Here is a 25,371-nt window from a genome sequence, read left to right as displayed (position 1 = left end):
CGGGTCAGAGGAGAAGGGCCGCGAGATGGGGAAGATGGCGGCGGCCGTGGGCTCTATGGCGACGCTGGCAGCAGAACCTGGAGAAGACGCTTTTCGGAAGCTTTTCCGCTTCTACCGGCAGAGCCGCCCTGGGACTGCTGACCTGGGAGGGGTCATCGACTTCTCGGCAGCCCACGTAGCCCGCGGCACGGGGCCTGGTGCCCACAAGGTATGGAGAAAGGAGCGGCGCCTGCCTACCTGTCGCCTCGCCTCCCTTCTTGGAGAAGTTTCAGTGTTCTTCTCACCTCTTTTCTCTCCCAGACTGAGTGTTATTGAGCGATCCCCGCCTTCTATGGGCAGTAGTAGAACTGCCTAGGAAGCGTCACACTTTGGGGACGAAGATCTGCTAATCGTTTCTCCACACAGCTGTTCCTGGCTGCAGCTTCTCGTCAGAAAACTGGTGTTTACTGCTTCCATTAAGTGTCCATTTGCTTTCATACTTAGATTTGTGTGAAAACCCGTAAACTGATTTTTAGGTGTTAGGGTAGAGCCCTGCATCTTGAAGAAACCAGAACTGAGAGATTGAATGTGATTAGTTAAGCCGTTTTTCATGAAAGGCCTTCTCTGTTACTTTCAGAAAGAGGGCACTAAAAGATTCTGAAATAATCTCTACAGGTTAAAAGTAAAGGGCAAATGAATCCAGACACCGTACGTTATTTCTGCCTTCCTCACTTTTTTTTTTTTTTTTGCTTTTGCTTTTTAGGGCCACCCCCAGAGCGTATGGAAGTTCCCAGGCTAGGGGTCACATCCGGGCTGTAGCTGCCGGCCTATGCCACAGCATCACCAGATCCAAGCTGAGTCTGCAACCTACACCACAGCTCACAGCAATGCAGGACCCCTAACCTGCTGAGTGAGGCCAGGGATTGAACCCACATCCTTCCGGATACTAGTCAGATTCGTTTCTGCTGATCCACGATGAGAACTTCCCTTCAACATTATTTCTTATCCACAGATGGCTGCATGAGACATTCTTTCCAAGCTTAGTATTAGCTCTCAGAGTTTCAGAATAACATACAGAAAGTCCAGGAATAATGTATTTAACTCATGAGAGAACCCCTTGGACCTCCATTCAACTCCTTTGCCCATATTTTACCATAATACTTATAAAATTACTTATAAAATTAAAGCCGCCCTAGAAGGGGACATTGTGTCTAGCATAGTACCTAAACCAGTAAGTACTCAGTAAATACACCTTTTATTGGGTATATAAAAACTTGGGTAGTACTTAGTTCCACAGCTCAAAACAGATTGAAAGTAGCAAATTAGAAAAGGAGAAGGTTGCTATTAAGAAGACATCATGTAAGAGCAGTGGAGAAAGTGATGGCTAACAGTCTGGAAAGGGAGGAAGCAGAAAAACCTTAAAAGGATGAGAGATTTGGTTAAGCTTAAAACATGAGAGGTTAGGTCGACAAACTTCTCTCAGATTTGAGGGTGTTGCTGAAATACTGTACCGTATTAATAGGTATGGTCTATTTAAAAGATCATTACAAAATGTTTGAAGTAAAAACCTTTTATCTTCTAGAAACCTGGAAGAGTTAGATGGTCAGGACTCTCAGTTTCAGATAACCATTTTATTACAGAATGGAAATATACCAGCCACTTGGTGGTGGTTTATCTGGAAATCTCTCTTCTTCGAAAAGTTAAAAGAATAAGAGATCATGTTTCTTTTTTTTGTCTTTTTGCCTTTTCTAGGGCCGCTCCCGAGACCAGGGAGCGAACCTGCAACTTCATGGTTCCTAGTCAGATTCGTTAAGCACTGTGCCACAACGGGAACGCCAGTATTTCTTTGTGAGAGAACATTTGATATATTCTAAGGCAAGCCAGAGCCTAAGTTTATTATTTACGTAAGGATGAAGTGGGGTTTTTTTCCCCCTGAATGTCCTTACTTTAGTGATTGCGTATTTGATCTCTTAGGCAATTTAGTGAGCCAAAAGATAGGAGTTTCAATTTAAAGTTTCATGTACAAGGGAGCAGTTTTGTACTTTTAGCAAACAGGATTCCCAGTGGTTTATTGAAATGTTTTTCTCTCTGATTAGAGTCCTCATGGTTCTCAGCTGTTCCTCATAGCTCCATTTAAACACCAACTGTGTGCAAGTTCCTCAGAAGGATATCGTTAGCCCTATCAGAAGCAAATAGCATTGAATGTTCCATATACCAAATACCTTTCATGATTCAGAATCCTAGAAGAAACCACAAAGGTGTGGTATCACAGGAAAGTGTAGTCTTAAAGGCCAAAATCAGCTTGTTTCTCATCACTGCTCTAGTTTTAAGTAGCTCTATAGTGTTTATTAGTACGTAGGTGAGGAAACTGAGGTTCTAAAAAGTTAAGTGACTGAACTAATCTTACATCAAGTAAGTAGTAGAACTAAGTTTAGGACCCCAGACTTATACCTCCCAATTGTCCCATATCAGAAATGGCTTTTAGAAGTTTGAGATTCTCAGAGTTAACCTGTAAAAATAGCTTTAGCCTCTGATTTCTGTTTCCTTCCTCTCAGGTAGTCAAATCTCAGCTAAGTGTGTCCTCAGTCAGTGACCATGATGCATACAGAGCAGGACTTCAGCCGGTCAGCAAGTGGCAGGCCTACGGACTCCAAGGCTATCCAGGTGAGTGCAGTTGACCTTGGAAGGCAAAATCACTCAGCCATTTGTCTAATTTCAGAGAAGGAGCTGTAAGCAAGTAAATAGACAAAAAACTAAACACACGGGAATGTTCCACTCTCAGACTCCCTCCAGAATTCTGCCTTGTCTTAGATTTCAGTTTATTTTTCATTCCAAAGGATAGAACAGGAGTCAGTAGTGTTGGCTTTATCGTGCAGGAGGTGACACACCAGGTACAAATCAAAAATTAGGATGCTAACTCTGGGCTCCCAACCGTAGCTCTGAACATCTACTGTGGCAGAAGAGCCACTTTGAATTGACAGAGCAGGTTAAGTATGCAGCATTGTCATTGATGTGGCTTGGGTCGCTGCTGTGGCACGGGTTTGATGCTTGGCCCAGGAAATTTTTTTAATCTTGTCCTAAAAGATTAAAAAATAAGTGAATAAGTAAAATAAAAGAAGGCAAATTTTAAGTCCGTAAAAGGAAGATAGCAATTTTCTGGAATACACTGCCTATAAAAGCATTCAGTTCCCTGTCGCTATTCTAGCTTGAATTTGATCAGAAGTTTCTTCCTTTAATGTGCTGTCTTCTGGAGGGGGGTGGGTGGTTATAATATTCTTATTTTGTGAAATGATGGTGATAGCAAACAGTAGGTTGTTGGGGGTTTTTTCATATCCTTTTTTTTTTTTCTTCTTTCAAAATATTAACAATCCTGTCCTAAATTTTTTTAAGAATGTGATACATGAAATGAGAAGATGGTCCCCACACTTATAAGGGAATGTTCCCATTCCTATCCTCCAATTTTAGAGGGAAAGGACTTCTTTCTGTTCAGAACCACTCCCTTCACCTTTATGATCCCACTTTCTCTTACCCCTTCCAGCTTTCAAGACCTTACTGTGTTCCTCTCCTCTCCAATTTTTCACCCAGTTCCTTTGCTCCTAATCTGTAAACATGCTTAGGTCTTTCCAAACCCTAAAAAACAATAAACTCTGCCCTTTTCTTTTATGAGTACTCTACCTTTGTTTCCTTTCATAGCCAGACTTCTAAAAGACATTAACTGGATAACCTTTTCCACTGTTCTGTCTCCAGGTACTTCACTTAGGACAAATTTTTTTCATTTCTTTATCTCTGATTCTTTTTTTTTTTTTTTGTATTTTTGCTATTTCTTTGGGCCACTCCCGCAGCATGTGGAGGTTCCCAGGCTAGGGGTCATATCCGAGCTGTAGCCGCCAGCCTACGCCAGAGCCACAGCAACTCGGGATCCAAGCCGCGTCTGCAATCTCTACCACAGCTCACGGCAACGCCGGATCGTTAACCCACTGAGCAAGGGCAGGGACCGAACCCGCAACCTCATGGTTCCTAGTCAGATTCGTTAACCACTGTGCCACGACAGGAACTCCTATCTCTGATTCTTAAGAGAGTACATGTAGTATATGTCAGTTGAATGTTTGATAAGTGAATCCTTAACCATGTGTAAGATCTAGTTAAATATTATTATTCCTCTTTTTCCTAACCTAAAAATGATTAGGTATTTGCATGCTAAGCAGAAGTCTGTACCATCTTTCTTCCCTGTTAGAGCAGTCAAAGTTCAAAGGAGGCAGGATTCACACGAGTTATTTTAATTGAGATAAGTAATATAAAAATCATGGTGTTCCTGTTGTGGCCCAGCAGTAACAAATCCAGCTAGTCTCCATGAGGATGGCCTTGCTCAGTGGGTTAAGGACCTGGCGTTGCCGTGAGCTGTGATGTAGGTCACAGACACAGCTCAGATCCTGTGTTGCTGTGGCTATGGTGTAAGCCAGCAGCTTCAGCTCCAATTGGACCCCTAGCCTGGGAACTTCCATATGCCGCATATGTGGCCCTAAAAAGCAAATAAATAAAATTAAAAAAGAATAAAAATCATGATCCAGTTATTAGAAAAAAGAAGAGACAAAAAGTCAACACTGAGATATCACAAAAGTAATAGCTACGGGAAGCAACTACCACCTTTGTAAATGATACCTGGTGAAAATTTGAGGGATGACTTGACAGATTCAGCTCTGAAGTTTGCTTCGAGGTAACACAATTGTTAGTTGTATAATATTTGTTTCTCTTGAAACAAAAAACAACACAAAACCAGAGATTATTACATAGTTGTAGATGTCTAACGTTCATCATCAAGGCAGCTTTTTTTTTATTAACTTGAAGAAATTCATCTTCTGCTAAAATGGAGTATAGGAATGAGAACATATGCTTAAGTGTGGAAGCCATTGGAAGCATGAGCAAAAGGAGATGGGCAGTAAATAAAGCACTGGGTATAAGGGTATCAACAAAAAATAAATGATCTGAATAACTGATGGAGGATTTTCCTTCTCTCCTTTTTTTCTCACCTGTCTTTTGTATAGGATTTATTTTTATCCCAAACCCCTTCCTCCCAGGTTACCAGTGGCACTGGGTGAAGCAGTGCCTTAAATTATATTCCCAGAAACCTAATGTATGTAACCTGGACAAACATATGACTAAAGAAGAGACCCAAGATTTGTGGGAACAGAGCAAAGAATTTCTAAGGTAAGACTTATCAGTCACAATGAAATATTAATATTCAGCTCAGTTCATCACAGATCTTTAAAAGAACTACCCTATAAATATAGTTCAGTGAAAGTGACTGACTTTCTACTCAGATATGGCACAATTACATTCTTTCCCCAAGGAGCATGTGGACATTTTGACAGTTATATTAAATTGAGATCCATTTTAAAGATTTGCTTATTGTAGCTTAGATATTGAGTTCATCCTCATTAATCATCAGATGATCCATTTTCATCCAGTTTCAGCCCTTTTTCTTACTTTAAGTGAGTTCCTTTGAAGACTTTTGGTATCCCGAAGAAAGTAGCTCTGAATGCTCTCTACTGCTTCTCTTCTCAATGAAATCATTGTTACTAGCTGTTTTGTGATTGTCAGTTCTTCATGAAAAGCAGTCTTTGTACCTTAATGTTGTTTCAACATTCATTTATTTAACACATATTTCTTGAGGGTCAGTTGTGTGCCAGCCCTGAAGATACAAAGATAAATATGACACTGTCCCTCCACTTGGGAGTGCATAGTCTATGGCAGGAAGGAGGTGTCAGAGGGGAAAAAATGACATTTTAATTGGGCCCATTATCCTCTTTTTTTCTCTGTCCATTTGAATTGAGTCTTCAAAAATGATTAGGAGTTTACCAGTCAGAAAAGCAAGAAGGTTGATTTGGGTAGAAAAAGCAGCCTGAGCAAAGACAGAGTAAATTGTTCTGTGAGGAGCACACAGTATATACATTCATGTGTTTATTCAACAAATATATATTGAGTTTCTGCTGGGACAGATACTGTTCTTAAGTGTTATAGGTTTAAGACAGAAATAACGCAGTTCCTTCAGGGAATTTGTAGGTTAGTCAAGAACAGAGACGTGTAAACATATAATTAAATGCAGTCTGGCAGGTAGAGGGATAGAGTTTATAAGATTATGAGTATGGTTACTTAAGTGGCTGCCACTTAAAGGAAGATGCTTCCTGGAAGTCATGAATAGAATTGTCAAGAACGCAGGAAAAGTACCAAAGCAAAGATAGGTTAGGGCCAAGTTGTTAAGTGTTCAGTGATGTAGAGCACTAATTCTAGAGTCACATTGCTTGGGTTCAGATCTTGGCTCTGCCACCTACTAGCTGTGTTAACGTAAACAAATTTCCTAATCTTCTTTGCCTCATAGAAGTGATTTCCTTGTTTAACAGTTTGAGGATTAAACAAGGTAATATGTGAGAAATCCTTAGAACAGCCTGTTAAAACAATTATACTGGCTTTGTGTGTTCTCTTTGGACTTAAGCAGCTCTCTGATAGTGCAGTTTTCAGAAACTATGCCAAGTTAATTCCAATGAGACATAGAAGATTCTCTTAAGTTGAAAAGAGAAAGGAAAATGAAGATAATATGCACTTGTTTTCCTTTAAAACCTTCTTGGTCCTATGGTTTAGGCAAGAACAGGAAGGAAAATCCTGTTCTTAAGGATGTCTTCTGTGGAATTGAGAGCAAAGTCAAAGAAGATGGTGGCTGGGTAAAATTAGAGTTAGAGGAGTTTGTTTCTAAATCAGCCTGCATTTTTAAGTATTTGATTTTTTTGTTTCTGAGAAATTATTAGACATCCCAGTTGTCCTCTTATAAGGTAGCTCAGATGAATTTCTCTCATGTCATCCTGTGAACAAGCGTGAGATACTTTTTTTTTTTTTTGGTGTAATAAATTAGCAGAAATAAAAAATGTTATGCTCATACCTTCTATTGTCAAGTTTCGGAAAAAACTGATATTCTCAGACATTGCTGGTAGCACCGAAAATCAATTAGGGCCTGGTTCTTCTGTCACTATATGTGTTTCAGCTTCCTCATCTGGAAAACAAAGGGGTTAGACCAGATAAGCTATTCAAGGTGACTGAATCATGGTCAGAGTCACCTAGACAGTACATACCCGCTTTCCCACTTTTCCAGAGCATATCAGAAAAGGAGAGGGTCTTCAGTTTAAAAAGATTTCCCTAGAGATTCTGATTATCTACCGTAACAGTCACATGGAGAACCACTAAACTAGAGGACCTCTAAGAATCCTTTTAATTTTAACTTTCTAGGTTTCTATGATCAGAAAAGAAGAAACTTTTTTTTTTTTTTTTTGGCCATGCCCAAGGCATGCAGAAATTCCCAGGCCAGGGATTGAAGATGTGCCACAGCAGTGACCTGATCATAGTAGTGACAATGCAAAATCCTTAACCACTAGGCCACCAGGGAACTCCAGGGAAGAAGAAACTTTGAAGTAGGAAATGAAGAAATATTTGGAACATATAAGCCAAAATAGGTCCATTCACAAAATTAGGACACATCAATTCTAGATCTTCAGTCTGACCCTTTCCCAACTGAGCTATTTTGGCAACTTTTAGAGCACCTCAGTTCTACATTATATTTCACAGTTTATTGTCAGTGAGTAGTGGAGCTAGAGATTCTCACAGAAGAGTACAAGCGTCTTCGTTGCAGCATTGTTTGTAATGGCAGGGAGGCATGCGAAACAACCTTAGTATCTATCAGCAGGAGAGCAGATAAATCAAGCATGATGGACTCCAGTAGTAGAATGCAGCCACTCTGCTGCCATTAAAAAACCCTAACTCCAACCCTCCAGCAAGTATAGTAGGGTCTGAGAGTTCTGTTGTGTAGCAAGCTAAGGATCTGGCGTGACTGCAGCAGCTTGCATTGCTGCTGTGGTGCAGGTTCCATCCCTGGCCCAGGAACTTCCACATGCCATGGCATGGCCAAAGAGATAGATACATAGATAGATAGGCAGGCAGGCAGGCAGTGAGGTCTGCAGTTATAATAAATAAAATCATTCCTTGGTATCTCCCTCACAACCACTGCAGTCTAAGCCACCATCATTTACTGTAGTAGCTTCCTAACCAGTCTGCCTGTGTCTGCTCTTGTGCCTCTTTAATGCTATCTTCTTAGCATATACTCAGGTGTAGTCAGCGGTCCCACAGTGAATAACTGATACTCCTCTTCTTCCCAGAAATTCCAAGAGTTTAAAAGCTCTCTCTAAAGAACAACACCAGGGAGTTCCCTGGTGGTCTAGTGGTAGAACTTGGTGCTTTCACTACTGCAGCCCAGGTTCAATCCCTGGTCTGGGAACTATGATCCCACATCAAGCCGATGCATGCCATGGCCAAATAAATAAAATAAAGAACAAGGGACAAAGGCCATTCAAATTCTTTGTTTACAGCCCCATCACACTTAGAATAAAATCAAAAGTCTTTATGAAGGCTACAAGATCTGACTGTCCCACTTCATCTCCTGTTATTCCTTATTATTATCCAATAGTACTGGCCTCCATTCTCTTCCTTAAACACATCAGGCATGCTCAGATTCTCTGTACAAGCTCACCCTTCTACCTGAAAATCTCTTCCCTTAAATAATCAGCAGATTGCTTTCTTTTGGTCTTTGTTCTAATATCTTGAGATGATTCCCTTATTCAGTTAAAAAGAGTCCCCTGGAGTTCCCCCTGTGGTGCAGTGGGTTGGAAATCCGACTGTAGAGGCTCAGGTTGCCTCAGAGGCGCAGGTTTGATCCCCAGCCTGGCACAGTGGGTTAAAGGATCCAGCATTGCTACAACTCTGGCATAGGTCAAAGCTGCAGCTTGAAATGAATCCCTGGCTTGGGAACTTCCATGTACCTAGGGTATGGCCATTTAAAAAATAATAACATTTTATCGCCTTGCCCTGTAATTTTATTCTTTAGTGCATGGTAGTTATTAAATCTTTTAGGATTAGTTAATGGATACTTTCTTACCCCTTTTTTATTTTGTGACTATATTATCTATTCAAGAGAATTAGACAAGGGGGAGTTCGGGTTGTGGGTCGGCAGCAACAAACCTGACTAGTGTCCACGAGGGTGTGAGTTCGATCCCTGGCCTTGCTCAATGGATTAAGGATCTGGCCTTGCCGTGAGCTGTGGTGTGTGTCACAGAATTGGCTCAGATCTGGCATTGCTGTGGCTGTGTTGTAGGCTGACAGCTGCAGCTCCAGTTTGACTCCTAGCCTTGGAATCTCCATATGCCACAGGTGCAGCCCTAAAAAGCAAAAAAAAAAAAAGGAAAAGAAAAGAAAATAGACAACTTTATTCCATAAGTTAGCTGATGAAATGCTTTATATCCATATTTGCACATGTGAAGGCTTTTTTCCATTGATACTCTTGATGTGGAAGCAGAATTAATGCCTTCCCCTTTCTGCTTTAAGACCTTTTTTATGATGCTATTATAGCATTTATTGTAGTGAATCCCTTCATCTAGCCTTTCTCCCTCCACTGCCTGCCATGCCCCTGTCCGTTCTCCAGACCTTGAAATTTTTGTAGCCTTAGTGCCAACCACAGTTTTTTGTATATATTAGGAGGTGCTCAGTAAATATTAAGTAAATTGATATCTTCTCTTTTAGCTCAATAAAATCATGATGCTAAAGTTAGAATGATCGGAGTTTCCGTCGTGTTGCAGTGGTTAACGAATCCGACTAGGAACCGTGAGATGTTGGGTTCGATCCCTGGCCTCGCTTAGTGGGTTAAGGATCTGGCGTTGCCATGAGCTGTGGTGTAGGTTGCAGGCGCGGCTTGGATCCTGCATTGATGTGGCTCTGGCGTAGGCCCGTGTCTGTAGCTCCGATTCGACCCCTAGCCTGGGAACCTCCATATGCCGAAGGGAAGCGGCCCTAGAAAAGGCAAAAAGACAAAAAATAAATAAAGTTAGAATGATCAATTAAAAACTATATAGTACCTTTCCATATCATTTCCATTAATTTATTAAATAATGTATGTCTGTGCTTTAGGAAATACTTGGTGCTAGCATAGATATGAAGATTAAAACTCAGTCCCTGACTTTGAGAAAGAGGGAGGAATTAAGGTACTTTCATAAGGTTTTTACAGCACCAAAACCGTATTCTTGAATAGAGAAAGTTGCAAGATTCTGTGTGGGCATAATAGAGGCAGAGACAGAGTCCAGGAAAAAGATTTCCTTAAAGAAATGTTAGAATTGTCTCTGAAAAAGCAAGTTAGAAAAATCTGCTACACAGAGTGGAGTAAGAGGAGAGAACATTTCAGTAGAGAAAATCGTGTGGTCAAAACACAGCAATGGGAATTCCCATCGTGACTTAGTGGTAACGAACACAACTAGTATCCATGAGGATGCAGGTTCAATCCCTGGCTTCTCTCAGTGGGTTAAGGATCTAGTATTGCTGTGAGCTGTGGAATGAGTCGAAGACATGGCTCCAATCCCATGTTGCTGTGTCTGTGGTGTAGGCTGCAGCTCTGATTCGACCCTTAGCCTGGGAACTTCTATGTGCCTCGGTGCAGCCTGAAAAAAAAATAAAAACATAGCAATGGAAGATGGAGGGTAGGTTACCTTGTAGGAAATGCTTGGAGTTGGAGCTAGAAAGGTTACAGCCAGCTTATCAGGGGGTTTGCATGTTACATAGTGTTGATGAAAATTAATTAGATCTAAGAAAGGAATGGAAAATTTTATGCACGCCAAACTGAGGATTTTAACCTGGAAATAGCGTGTCAGAAAGCTCTGAGGCACAGTTATATCAATTTTTTGAGAGAGGGCTGCATATAAAATGAGGTATTGATGTTCCCTGGTGGCTCAGCAGACCATGGATCCAGCGTTGTCACTGCTGTGGCACAAGTTTGACCCCTGACCTGGGCACGGCCAAAAAAAAAAAAAAATTATGTGTTGTTGACAGTTTACTCAGTCTAAATCCAAGTGTCCCCTTATGAGACAAAGAAGGAATGTTATCTTTTAAGAGCTGTCTTTGTTGATACTAAGAGAATGTTGCTCTTTATGTGAGCTGGTATTTCTGCCCATGGGAGAAGTTTGGTCAGTGCAGATACACAATGCACAGTAAGGGGGAGAGAGGGAGCCAAAGGGCAGAGAAATTTTTTTATTTTACATTTTTCTTGTCTTGCTAAAATACAAATTTTATTTTACAGTAGGACAATGTGGACTTCGTCCTATAAGTGGGGACTTCATCAAGATTAGTAATAGATTTTTCACTCTAGAAAGATAATTCCTGGGAATTCCCATTGTGACTCAGCAGGTTACAAACCCAACTAGTATCTATGTGTATGCGGGTCAGATCCCTGGTCTTGCTCAGTGGGTTAACGATCCTGTGTTGCTGTGAGCTGTGTAGGTCACACAGGCAGCTATGATCCTCTATTGCTGTGGCCATTATGTAGGCCAACAGCTGCAGCTCCATTTCAGCCACTAGCCTGGGAACTTGCATATGCAATGGATGCAGCCCTAAAAAGCAAAAAAAAAAAGAGAGAGAGGAGGGAGGATCAAGATATTATGAAAAGTGAAAGAAAAGTAGTTAAGGATTATCCATAGATTTCTAAGTGGCAGGTAAAGTTATACTTAGGTTTGGGGGTGGAAGATTACTTCCAGTTTTATTGAGATATGACTGACATGTAACATCGTGTTAGTTCAAGTGTACAGTATTGCTTTGATGCATGTATATATTCCAAATGATTATCACAATAAATTATCAGTCACTTCACATCATTACAAATTTTTCTTGTGGTAAGAACTTTTAAGATCCTCTCTCAGCAACTTTCAAATATACATCACAGTAACAACTCTAGTCATCATGCTGTACACTACATCCCCAAAACTTCTATAATGAAAAGTTTTTACCTTTTGACCACCTTTACCCATTTCACACACATAAACACCCCACCCTTGCCTCTGGCAACCACCAGTCTATTCTGTTTCAGATGTTTTATATCCCACTTGGCCTAATACCATCATGCTTCATCCATGTTGTCACAAATAGCTGGATTTCCCTTTTTTATGGCTGAATAATATTCATGTGTGTATCATCATTTATCCATTCATCTGTCATTGGACACTTAGGTTGTTTCAGCATCTGTATTCTCTTTGTCCTGGAAGGGAGTAAGAGCAGAACTGAGGACTTGATAAGTGGTGATGCTTTAGAACTGAAGGTAGATTGGGTAGATAGCAAGAGGATGTAAGCACTTAAAGGGAAGTTGGATGTCCCTTTGCATTGATAGAGACTGAGAAGGGAAACAAAAACGAAAGAACCCAAATACTGAAAAATGGAGTTCTGGGCACAGGGTGAAACTTTAGGTTTATTAGAAATGAGAAACAAGGAAAGGAAGGACAGAAAGCTATGTGGGGAGAGGGGGTTGGTTTTTGTCTTTTGTCTTTTTAGGGCCACACCTGTGGCATATGGAGGATCCCAGGCCAGGGGTCAAATTGGAGCTGTAGCTGCCAGCCAATGCCATAGCCACAACAACTTGGGATCTGAGCTATGTCTGCAACCTACGCCACAGCTCACGGCAATGTTGGATCCTTAACCCACTGAGTGAGGCCAGGGATCAAAACTTCATCCTCATGGATGCTAGTCAGATTCGTTTCCTCTGAGCCATGATGGGAACTCCAAATGTTTTATTTTATTTTATTTTTTGCCTTTTAAAGGGCTGCACCCATGGTATATGGAGGTTCCCAGGCTAAGGGTCCAGTCGGAGCTGAAGCCACTGGCCTATGCCACAGCCACAGCAACGCTGGATCTGAATTGCATCTGCGACCTACACCAAAGCTCATGGCAATGCCAGATCCTTAACCCACTGAGCAAGGCCAGGCATAGAACCTGAGTCCTCATGGATACTATTCGGGTTCATTGACCACTGAGCCACGACGGGAACTCCAGAAAGCTATGGTCATGGAGGGAAATAGAGTTGTGAAAGATACAATCCTCAAGACTTTAAAAATGATTGAAAAAGCAATACCTGCAGTAGGATTTTGAAGATTTTCTATCATAACCTTCAGATTTCTTCTGTCCCAAGTGCTTTTGCTTTCATAATGGTTCATTAATGTCCCTCGAGGCAAGAAAGAAAAAAAAATACCCAATGCTTAGTTGCAACATCAAAACTACCCACTACATAGAGAGGAGACAAGCATGATAGGGGTTTGTTTCCACCCAGTTAGGGTTCAGTTGAAAGCAGTGCTATAGAACGAGTTTTGCTGAGAGAAATACTAACACTTACATGAAGCTTTTAGCAGTAAGCAAACTGCTGTGTGGGCACATTCACCAGGGGAGAAGGTGACCAGCCCACCCATCCATTAACCTCCTGCTAGTGCCTAGAAGGGCAGCAGAGGCAGGGAGCATAGCGTGTTTCTCTTTGAATGAGAACCAATAGTTAGAGTCATACGTGCTTGAAAACATTCTTTTAGATAATTGGATGAAGGTTTAAAGTTAGGTTGGGTGGGAGTTCCTAATGTGGCTTATCGGGTCAAGAACCTGACTAGTATCCATGAGGATGCGGGTTTGATCCCTGGCCTTGCTCAGTGGGTTAAGGATCTGGTGTTGCCACAAGCTGAAGCATAGGTCTGCACATGTGCTCAGATCTGGTGTGTCTGAGGCTGTGGCTGTGGCTGTGGCTGTGGCGTAGGCCAGCAGCTGCAGCTCCAATTTGACCCCTAACCTGGAAATGTCCATATGCTGTGGGTATGGCCCTAAAAAGACAAAAAAATAAATAAAGTTAGATTGGGTGCATTCCTTAAGGTAGATAAGACTCCATTGGCACTGAACATTCTTAGCTTCTTTGGGACAAGTTTAAAAAAGCAGACCACCTGTCCCTTCATAAATCCCTCAGTGTTTTCTGCTTGAAAATGACCTAGGAACGTGTGGAACTTGATTTGGATCTTACACTGTTCACAGTGTTTAAAAATGAATATTTTGCAATCTTTGTTACACAAGAGCTCCATGGGGATCAAAAGGGTTCCGAAGTAGTACTAAGACAAGAACTGTGTAGTGTTGACCTGCTCTCAAATCTTGAAGGAAAGTGTTACAACAGTTGTTGCTACTTTCCTTCCAGAAGTTCTATACAAAGGAAAGAATGAATTGAGTTCTCAGAATATGTAATAAGGGGTCTAACACATTACATGCACAGACGTGCACATGCGTGTGCAGTTCTCAAAACGGCACACTCGGTGATCATAACTATTTTTTCACTAAGCAAGCCTTTAATTTTTTTTTTCTTTCTTTTTGTTGTGAAGACTGAGCTTAATGCTTTTGAAAATAAGACTCTTCTCTATCTTCTTTTGCATCCTTGGACCAATCCCCCTCTATAATATAAGACAAAGCCCAAAGCCTTTCTTACAGTGATACAGTTAAGGTAGAAAAGAGGTTCTTTCTTTGATCTTTTTGCCTTTTCTAGGGCCGCACCCACGGCACGTGGAGGTTCCCAGGCTAGGGGTCTAATCGGATCTGTAGCTGCCGGACTACACCAAAGCTCACAGTAACGCCACATCTTTAACCCACTGAGCAAGGGCAGGGATCAAACCCACAATCTCATGGTTCCTAGTCAGATTCGTTAATCACTGAGCCATGATGGGAACTCCAAAAAAGAGGTTCTTTGTAGGATGTTTCTATTCCTGCTTGGTTGTTACTATAATTGTGATAATTTTAGTAACACCATAAACCTGTATCAATGATGATAATATATATACCTTGTTTTTGAAGAATATTAGACCCAATCTTTGATGAAAAGCAGCTTATTGGTATCATATCAAATGTCTAAAATGCCATCAGATTTCAAGAGCTGCCGGTTGTTGTCTTTATTTATATGGATCAGTCTGGTTTTGATATAGTATAATGGGTTCTTTGTCAAGAATAAAATGATCTCTTATTGAGCTAGAAAGTGATAGAAGATGTTTGGTTTTTTTAATTTTGGCTACAACAGTGTTTCTCAAAGTGTAATCCTTGGACCAGCAGCATCAGCATGACTTAAAGAAGCTCAATGCACAGGTTTTTACTGAGGGCTTGCACATAGACAGTCTCGGCCTCACAGGCACCAAAATTCAGACTCCCAGAAGGAAGGGAGGTGTTCATAAACTGTATTGTTGATACAAACAGTTTAGGCCCAGTGGGCTGCAGTTCTGGAAACAGTGTGAACCTCCCCAAAATCCAGGTTCCAGATGCTTGCTGAGGGCCAAGCTCCTAAGCAGGCCTTCCAGAGGATAGCAGTTGGACTTGCTAGGCCTCTTTTCTGTACAGCTGTCCTACATAAATCAGTGTTTGATCCATTTAGTCACTGGTCTTGATGTAAATCTGTGTTGCAATGTCCTTAGAATGTAAACTCTGAGGACAGATAGATTCTATTCTATAAACTTTTTCAGACATCAAGATGCGTGCCACTTACAGTGTAAGCCTGTAATAAATCCTTTGCTTCTGCCCATGCTGTGTGCCTGTATTGCCCACTGCATCGAGCTCCTTATTTACATGCTGGCCATTCTTCAATCCCATGCTCAACTCTCTGGCTCTGCCTTGGAGCCCTACTGATTAGACAGCAGACTTTGAGCTCTCCTTTTTCTTAATTCTTAAAGTATTATGCTATTCAGTTTAGAGCTAGATTTTATACTGCCTTGAATTTTTCCCCTCATTTCTTCATAGACCTATCTCTCATCTACTGTCAAAATATAAACTCTTGGAGTTCCCAGCATGGCTCAGTGGTTAATGAATCCAACTAGGAACCATGAGGTTGCAGGTTTGATCCCTGACCTTGCTCAACGGGTTAAGGATCCAGCGTTGCCATGAGCTGTGGTGTAGGTTGCAGACAAGGCTTGGATCCCACGTTGCTGTGGCTTTGGCGTAGGCTGGCGTCTACAGCTCCAATTCGACCCCTAGCCTGGGAACCTCCATATGCCCCGGGAGCGGCCCAAGAAATGGCAAAAAGACAAAAAAAATAACAATAATAATAAATATATATATATATATATATATATATATATACTCCTTAACACAGTCTGAGATCTTTTCTATTTTATTTATTTATTTATTGTCTTTTTAGGGCCACACCCACAGCATATGCAGGTTCCCAGGCTAAGGGTCGAATCGGAGCTGTAGCTGTCGGCCTACACCAGAGCCACAGCAACGCCAGATCCGAGCCGTGTCTGCGACCTACACCACAGCTCATGGCAACGCCAGATCCTTAACCCACTGATCGAGGCCAGGGATCAAACCCGAAACCTCATGGTTCCTAGTCTGATTCATTTACGCTGCGCCATGAGGGAACTCCCTGATATCTTCTTTTTTAAAATAGCACTGGTTCTTAGACCCCCCCACACAATATTTCTTTGATTGATTAATGATGTAAATTACATTGAAAAAACAAAGTAAAATGATCAGGCCTAGATATTTACATGTAAATCAAATAAGCTTCTTCTTTAAAAAGAGTAATTAATCCCATAGATTTGATTAGACAGGATATAATTGCAGAAAGGACACTGCAGTTTTACAGAAACTTCCTATGATTTGATCAAGGGGATGTCGAAAACCAAATCAAGTACAGTGGCCTTTAATTGTTAGCTAGGCTTCAGTTACCTAAATTGTTTATATAGAGTTAAAGAAGTCATGTTAAACTAGTTGTTTTTTATTGTATGCAGTATTTTGCCAAACTTTTTCCCCCAAAACTGCAACACTGGGAGGCCAGCCAGCATCATTCTATACATAGCGATAGCTGTAATTAATCACATTCTAGAGTTTCTGCTGTGGCGCAGTGGGTTAAGGATCTGTCCTGTCTCTGTGGAGGCACACATTCAATCCCTGGCCCAGGATTGGGTTAAGAATCCGGTGTTGCAGCTGTGGCATAAGTGGAAGCTCTGGATCGGATTCAGTCCCTGCCTCAGGAACCTCCATATGCCGGAGTGAAGCTGAAAAAGAACAAGAAAGGAAGGATGGAAGGAATCGTCCTGCTTTAAGCAAGCCAAATTGAACATGTTCTGTTAGCCAAATTTTCAGGGTCCTAGGGCTCTTTGTCCCATTTCAAATAGACAACTAAAGACATATGTGTTGTAGTTTTGTTTTATCATTATTGAGATGCTAGAGACTTGTCATGTAAAATTGATCCCCTTCAGCAGAGGATTTAGAACCAAGGACTAGAAATTAGAAATGCAAACATGTTTTTCAGTAGTGTTATGTTCTCATTCAACTCATTTGTTTGTTCTGATTTCCTCTGGTATAAGCTGTTAGATCTTGACTAACAGCTTATACCACTAAAATACCAAAATTTAGACCCCAGTGTCCATGAAACAAGCTATTGCTGCCATTTGAGGTGAATAAATCATCTTTTGTCTCCAATCTTTTCAGGTACAAAGAAGTGAATAAACGGAGACCCCGAAGTTTACTAGAAAAACTGCGCTGGGTGACCCTAGGCTACCATTATAACTGGGACAGTAAGGTATTCAAATTTTTTTGCTAATTCCACTGTTTTCCATCTTAATGCTTCTTGGGTCCACATAGTTTGACTTCTTCCTGGCCAAGCTTAAATTATCAGATTATCCATTTGTGGGAGGATTTTTTTCATTTATTCCCTCCTAAAATCCTCTTGCTATGGTATCACAAGAGGAGTGAATAATTTTATCAAGAAAAAAATTACTGGAAGTTCCCTTTGTGGCTTAGCAGTTAACAAAGCCAGCTAGCATCCATGAGGACTCTGGTTTGATCCCTGGCCTCACTCAGTGGGTTAAGGATCCGGTGCAGCCGTGAGATGTGGGTGTAGGTTCCAGATGTGGCTCAGACCCCTCGTTGCTGTGGCTGTGGTGTTGGCTGGCAGCTGTAGCTCCGATTTGACCCCTGTCCTGGGAACATATGCCATGAGTGCGGCCCTTTAAAAAAAAAAAAAAAATTACTTTTTCATATGCCTTCAGGTTATATTAATTCATCAGAAACCTTTGGTGCTTTCTTTCTCTAGGGAAGTTTCAGGGATATAGATTTTTCTTTACTGCATTCTCACTTAAAATCTTTAATTCCATTATTGTGTAGTGTTTATTGCGCTTTTATTTTCTGCATAATATGTGCCTGGAGTGAAAAAAGTTCCATGTACTTCTGATGTTCCCTTCTGTTAACTCAAAAAGTCTTTGTTATATAAGGTCTGAGCGTGAGAGAAATAGGAAAGAATGTCCCACAGTTAACAGTGTGCCATGTTTCTTGAGGTACAAGTTCTTCTTTCCTGAGCCCTGTGCTTCAGAACATGCCTCCTTTATCACTGGCATCACAGTGCATCTTGTGTCAGTGAGATGTTTGCCACCAAGTGGAAGAAATAATTCCGGAGTAAACGGAATAAAACAAATTGCTCTAAACCGTCTTCCTACTAACCATTTACTTTTTAAAAGCTACATAGCTTCATCAACCCAGCTATTAATAATAAATATATTAACTACTCAAAGTAATGGTAAATGCAGCTCAGAACTGTTCATAATATAATTCTTATTTTCAGTGATATAGATTTAATGGAAAACTAGACATCTGTATTTGGGGAAATGGCCATGTGGTTTTTCTTGGGGTTGGACAGCCTGAATTTGAATCCTGCCTTGAATCCTACGGGACAGTGCTTACCTATAAGAAGGAGTAAGTGATTAATACCTTTGTAGTGATTACAGCAGTGCTTGGCTGTTCTAATCAGTTAAATGCATTAGCACAATAAGTGTCAATTTATTAGGTTTTGTTTTGTTTTGTTTTTGGGGTTTTTTATTTTTGTATTTTTTTTGAGGGGGTTGTTTGTTTGTTTTAGGGCCACACTGGCAGCATATGGAAATTCCCAGGCTAAGGGCCAAATCGGGGCTGAAGCTATTGGCTTGCACCATAGCCACAGCAACACGGGATCCAAGCCTTAGTCTGCAACCTACACCACCCCTCACGATAATGCCAGACCCCTGACCCACTGAGTGAGGCCAGGGATCAAACTCACATCCTCATGGATGCTAATCAGATTGTTTCTGCTGTGCCACAGCGGGAACTCCCAGTTTGTTGTTTTTTATGATACTAATTTTATTAGTGTTACTATTCCCTAAGGACCTTAGTTTAGCCTCATTTACTAAGAAAAACATGGGGTGAAAAGGATCAAAAACACTGAATGAGAGAGTTCCTGTTGTGGCTTGGCAGGTTAGGAACCCAACTAGTATCCATGAGGATTTGGGTTTGATCCCTGCCTGTCAGTGGGTTAATGATCCAGCGTGACTGTGGTGTAGGCTGGCAGTGTGCCTCCAATTTGACCCCTAGCCTGGGAACTTCCATTTGCCACAGGTGTGGCCCTAAGAAAGCAAAACAAAACAAAGCAAAACAAAAACACTGAATGGATAATCAGAGAAAAGTGAAAGAGAATTAAGAAAGAAGAGTAGTACATGGACAGTTTGGATAGGATTAAAAGCCTACAAAGGTAATTATTTCATTATAGCAGACATGACCTAGTGCTAGGATAGCAGCTCTGAAGGTTGATCTTCTGAAGGACGAACACTTAAAACGGCAGAGAAAATCTTAAAGTTCTCTAACCTCACCCTTAGTTTTGAGAAATTAAGTAGGAGCTCTTCTTATTTGCAGTTCAGGAAATGGAGAGGAAAAAGAATTAAACAGATTCCAACTGAAGAGGCTTGGCCATCCATCATACTTTTCACAAGTCTTCCTTCATGTGAATTTGAAGCTCACTTCTGATCAAAGTAAATACACTCTATCCAGAGCCATGACTGCTGCTCCAGCTAGTGGACACTAGCTGAGATGTAAGACAAAACCCACTTTGGGGTTTGCTAATCAGATTTGAGGTTGATTGAGCAATGGGAGGAGTGAGAGAGGAGCATCGGACCGGAAGAGTGTCAGGCTGCTGCTGGCTTCCATGGCCAGACTAGTCCTCAGACCCATCTGCCTATGAGACTGCTGCCTTGTCAAGAGATTGTATGGGTTTTGTTGAGAGAATCTTCTGGCCTTGGATTTACCTTTTTTTTTTTTTTAAAAAAGAGAAAAAGGATATTTATAAGCCTTAGGTATAAAAAACAGAGGCAGTTCAGGGAGGTAAGGGCTGAAAATTATATCCATTTTAAAGTCCCGCCTTGACCATAGTGTAAATTAGTTTAAATTCAGATGTTTTGGGTTTGGGGATAGATTTGGCCATGCCCGCAGCATGTGGAAGTTCCCAGGCCGGGGATCAAACCTATGCCACACCAGCAACCTGAGCCATTGCAGTGAACACCACCAGATTTTTAACCCACTGTTGCCACAAGGGAACTCCATGATTCAGGTGTTTTGAGCCTGTTATCCCATCACATTGACCAGTGTTGAGGCCGAGGGGTCCAAAATCAAACGATATAGTGTTTGAGGTGCCTTTTATTTCTTTTTAATAATCTTTGCATTTTATTATCATTCTACATTCACAGAGAAGTTGAAAAGATAGTACAAAGTTCCCAAATACCCAGTTATCCCTTTTATTAACATCTTATGGGAGTTCCCATCATGGCTCAGCGGTAGTGAACCTGACTAGTATCCAGGAGGACATGGGTTTGATCCCTGGCCTCACTCAGTGGGTTAGGGGTCCAGCATTGCTATGAGCTGTGATGTAGGCTCTGATCCCGAGTTGCTATGGCTGTGGTATAGGCTGGCAGCTGTAGCTCCAATTAGACCCCTAGCCTAGGAATTTCCATAAGCCATGGGTTCATCCCTAAAAAGACACACACACACAAAATCTTAACATTAGTATGGTGACTTTTTCTCAATTAGTGAACTAATAGTAATATGTTATTGTAGTAGTGAAGTCCATACTTAGATTTCCATAGTTTTTGGAGTTCCCGTCGTGGCGCAGTGGTTAATGAATCCGACTAGGAACCATGAGGTTGCGGGTTCGATCCCTGCCCTTGCTCAGTGGATTACAGATCCAGTGTTGCCATGAGCTGTGGTAATAGGTCACAGATGCGGCTCAGATCCCGCGTTGCTGTGGCTGTGGCATAGGCTGGCAGCTACAGCTCCAATTGGATCCCTAGCCTGGGAACCTCCATATGCCACGGGAGCGGCCCAAGAAACAGCAAAAAGACAAAAAAAAAAAAAATTTCCTTAGTTTTTAACTAAGGTACTTTTTCTGTTCCAGGATCCCATCTAGGATACATTACATTTAGTCAGCATGTTTCCTTAGGCACCTCTTAGCAGTGACAGTTTTGAGTCACCCTAAGAAAACTATCCTGTTTGGGATTAGAGTGTTCCAGAGAGAGGTGTAATTGCTTCTTATGCAGGCTCCCTGGCAGGTGAATTTGTCTGATTTATCGCTGCATAGCACAGTGCCTTCTGTATAATAGGTGCTCAGTATTTTGAATTGACCCATATTAGATTTCTGGATGCCTCAAAAATGGGTGGCTATTAAGAGGTAAAAAACTACTATGAATAAAATAAGAGGTACAAGGCTATATTGTGCAGCACAGGGAATATAGCCAATACTTTATAATAACTATAAATGGAGTATAATCTATAAAAATTTTGAATCATTACATTGTATACCTGAAATTAATATTTTAAATCAACTATACCACAATAAAAACATTTTTAAGGGATGACTAAATCATGCTATGTCAATATTATGTATAAATTAGATGGTTTAAAGTGGTAATTAATCTTATGCAACAATTTCCTATTTTCCTGAGATCATTGTTTATTTTTCTTATTTTCCCTGCTTTTATCAAAGAAATACTCAGCAGATCATTATACACCTTTCCCTTCTGACCTGGCTTTCCTCTCAGAGCAAGTAGCTGCTGCCTGTGGATTTCAGGGTTTCCAAGCTGAAGCAGGTATCCTGAATTACTACCGATTAGACTCCACACTGGGAATCCATGTAGACAAATCTGAACTAGATCACTCCAAACCCCTGCTGTCATTCAGGTAAGTTGGATCTAGGGATTTTGGATTACTTTTTATCACTTCATTCCTTTTTCTAAAGCATTTTTAAGCTTAAATAAATGAAAACATTGAATTTTTTTAAATGGTTAGACTCTCTAATCTTTCACTTCTGGGCATCTTAACAATGTATTATAAGTAAAATTAGCCTAGTCTGTTAAGAGTAATGACTAAATTACAGCTAATATTTCTGTTTAAGGTTCATGGAATCTGCCTTTTATAATGAGAGGTATTGTCAGTGTCTGTAGAGTAGATAAATGGTAAAGACTGTAAGGCAAAGTGAGCAAGCTTTGGGAATAGAGAAGAACAAAGCACAGAAGCCCCAGTGGTTTACTCCTCCTCTCCTTAAACGTACGTTTATATTTGTGCAAAGTACTGCATCTTTAAAGTGAACAGGAATGATAAATATATAGTAAAGGACCCAAATAATTTTATTAGAAGACTTAAATCTTAAAGATGCATCAGTAGAATTTACATAGGCAATGTTAAAACAAAATTTTTTTTTGTCTTTTTAGGACCTCACCTGAGGCATGTGGAGGTTCCCAGGCTAGGGGTCGAATCAGAGCTGTAGCTGCTGGCCTACACCACAGCTCACAGCAACGCCAGATCCTTAACCCACTGAGCAAGGCCAGGGATCAAACCTGCAACTTCATGGTCCCTAGTCAGATTCATTTTTGTTGTGCCATGACAGGAACCCCTAAAACTAAATTTTTAATTTGCTTCTTTAGCTGCTTCAGATTTTATTATGCAGCAGTCCTGTGGGCTATAAGTTTTTAAGTAGCATATTATGAGTTGATCACTTATAAGCCAGAAAAGAAGGATCTTAGAACAGTATAAAAAGGAGGATTTGGAGTTCTCACATGGCTCACTGGGTTAAGGATCTGGCGTTGTCACTACAGTGGCTCAATTTGCTGCAGGGGCACAAGTTCATTTCCCAGCCCAGGAACTTCCACATGCCACAGGAGCAGCCAAAAAAGTAAAATAAATTTTTAAAATAAAATAAAAAGGAGGATTTGGGAGCGATAAGTATCAAACTGAAATTAGAAAACAATGCAGGAGTTACCGTCGTGGCACAGTGGTTAATGAATCCGACTAGGAACCATGAGGTTGTGGGTTTGATCCCTGCCCTTGCTCAGTGGGTTAACGATCCGGCGTTGCCGTGAGCTGTGGTGTAGGTCGCAGACGCGGCTCGGATCCCGAGTTGTGGTGGCTCTGGCGTAGGCCGGTGGCTACAGCTCCGATTAGACCCCTAGCCTGGGAACCTCCATATGCCACGAGAGTGGCCCAAGAAACAGCAAAAAGACAAAAAAAAAAAGAAAAGAAAACAATGCAATTGGGAGTTCCCGTTATGGCTCAGCAGGTTATGAACCAGACTAGTATCCATGAGGATGCAGGATCAGTCCCCAGCCTTGCTCAGTGGGTTCAGGATCACAGTGTAGGTCGCAGATGTGTCCCTAAAAAGAAGGAGGAAAAAAAGGAAGAAAAAAATGCAGTTGGCAATAACTTTCTGAACCATGGTCAATGACAGAAACTTACTATCGTGTATTGTTTTACTTTTTTTTTCTTCTTTGATAGCTTTGGACAGTCTGCCATCTTTCTCCTGGGAGGCCTCAAAAGAGATGAAGCTCCCACCGCCATGTTTATGCACAGTGGTGACATCATGGTAATGTCAGGTTTCAGCCGCTTGGTGAACCATGCAGTCCCCAGGGTCCTTCCCAGTCCCAAAGGGGGAAGCCTGCCTTGCTGCCTAGAGACACCTCTCCCAGCTGACCTCCCCAAAGACTCAGTAGTAGAGCCCTGTTCTGTGGAGGACTGGCAGGTGTGTGCCAGCTACTTGAAAACTGCTCGTGTTAACATGACCGTCCGGCAGGTTCTGGCCGTGGGTCAGGACTTCCCTTTGGAACCCGTGGAGGAGAATAAAAGAGACATCACCACGGAAGGTTTCTGCCACCTGGATGATGGGAATAGCCAAGTAAAACGAGCTAGGTTAAACCCTGACTGCTGAGACGTGGACAGCCCACGCTTTTACTCAGGCAGGTCCTACAGTAAATGACACGCTGTTTTTTATTGCCATAGACTAGCACTGAGACATGCCAGAAACAGGGAAAAACTCATCACTGATCACACTGTTGCCTTGGAACCTATCCTGAAGAGAAAACTGATGAACCACTTTGTTCAGAGAAGTGTGTGACACGGTCCAGTCCTGGTTAGGTTTTGGCACTAATGTGTGTAGGAAGTCCAAGGAGTTATGACCTTCCACAGTAGCCTTCTCAGCCTCTGCCATTACCTCTGAGGGAGGTAGAAGGGAGGTTCCATGTCTGTGGAGTCTAAATACCTCAGGTTTTATTGATGGGAAACGTCATACCCCTCCCACTACCCCATTCTGTGGTAAAATTGTGGTTCCATGAACCATCAGTCTTAATTCTTCCATTCAACATCAAACTCTTTGATCTTCTCTGGCCTTCACAGAAGAATCCTATATGCATTAAGACAGTGGAACTAGAAGGCACATCCCCTAGAAAAGAAATTAGTCACAGCTATCTCCTTGCCTAAGGAATATGTATAAACCTAAGGAAAGGGGAGCAGTCATTTCTCCAGATGTCTCTTAGGTCTCTAAACTCTTCCCGTTGGCTTTTAAATACAGTTTTAATTGTTGGACTGAAAAAGTCTCAAGGGTATTCTGTAACTGTTTTTTCCGTGAATAAACTTATTCACTTTTAAATTAAAGATCTGTATCTGTGTTTGAGGGTAAGTGTATCTGGGATTAGTTTTTTTCCTATTTTCACTTGCTGTATTGTTCATGCACTTAAAGCCCTCTAGCTGTTTCTGCCCTAAGTATTCTTTGTGGCTGTCTCACAGGAGAGAATATTCTTTGATATTCCAGTTACTCCTGTCTTTTTTGATTGTAGACAGCTTGGAAAATGTATGAAGCACTGAGTTTTAATCTATGTACCCCCACCAACTCAACTCATTATACCCTGAGCTAAGTTAGCTTACATTTCTCTGAGCCTCAGTTTCCTTATTCACAGAATGATAATATTTATTGGCATCTTCCTAGAGGGATATTGACATTTCAGACTGTAATGGGAATTTAGTGCTCCTTTCCAGAAACATGATGTGCCAATATTTTACTACAATGTGGACTCTTAGAAACATCCCAGCTTAATTATTTGTGTGGATACTGGCCAGAAGCTGCTTTGATACCCACTGCTTATGACATGACTTGCCAGATTTAAATTTCTGTCTTGCCTTTTTTTTTCTTATGAGCATTGAATATTGAGTTTATATTAGAATCCTTGATAGGTTTTTTCTTAAGGAATAAAAATTAATAAATCCATCCCTTATTGTAACTGCGTTCTAAAATTAGTACATGATAGGATTAATTTTATATAATTAAAATTAGCGCTGGGAGTTCTCTGGTGGCTCAGTGGGTTCAGGACCTGACATTGTCACTGCTATGGCTCTGGTTCAGTCTCTCGCCCAGAAATTTCCCCATGC

General features: G+C 41.2%; 1 protein-coding gene across 1 annotated transcript; it reads left to right on the top strand.

The window, feature by feature from the left end:
- Positions 1 to 15: 15 nt before the first annotated feature.
- ALKBH1 (alkB homolog 1, histone H2A dioxygenase) lies at positions 16 to 24,600 on the top strand. The gene is made up of 6 exons (XM_047795972.1): positions 16 to 208; positions 2,535 to 2,643; positions 5,022 to 5,184; positions 17,317 to 17,407; positions 21,665 to 21,858; positions 23,449 to 24,600. Exons 1-6 carry the CDS (start codon positions 26 to 28, stop codon positions 23,876 to 23,878), a joined length of 1,170 nt encoding a protein of 389 aa, XP_047651928.1. The 5' UTR covers positions 16 to 25; the 3' UTR covers positions 23,879 to 24,600.
- Positions 24,601 to 25,371: the final 771 nt, after the last annotated feature.

The sequence above is a fragment of the Phacochoerus africanus genome, chromosome 9, assembly GCF_016906955.1.
Source record: "Phacochoerus africanus isolate WHEZ1 chromosome 9, ROS_Pafr_v1, whole genome shotgun sequence".
Taxonomy (NCBI): domain Eukaryota; kingdom Metazoa; phylum Chordata; class Mammalia; order Artiodactyla; family Suidae; genus Phacochoerus; species Phacochoerus africanus.
This window is presented reverse-complemented; position numbering and strand designations above follow the sequence as displayed.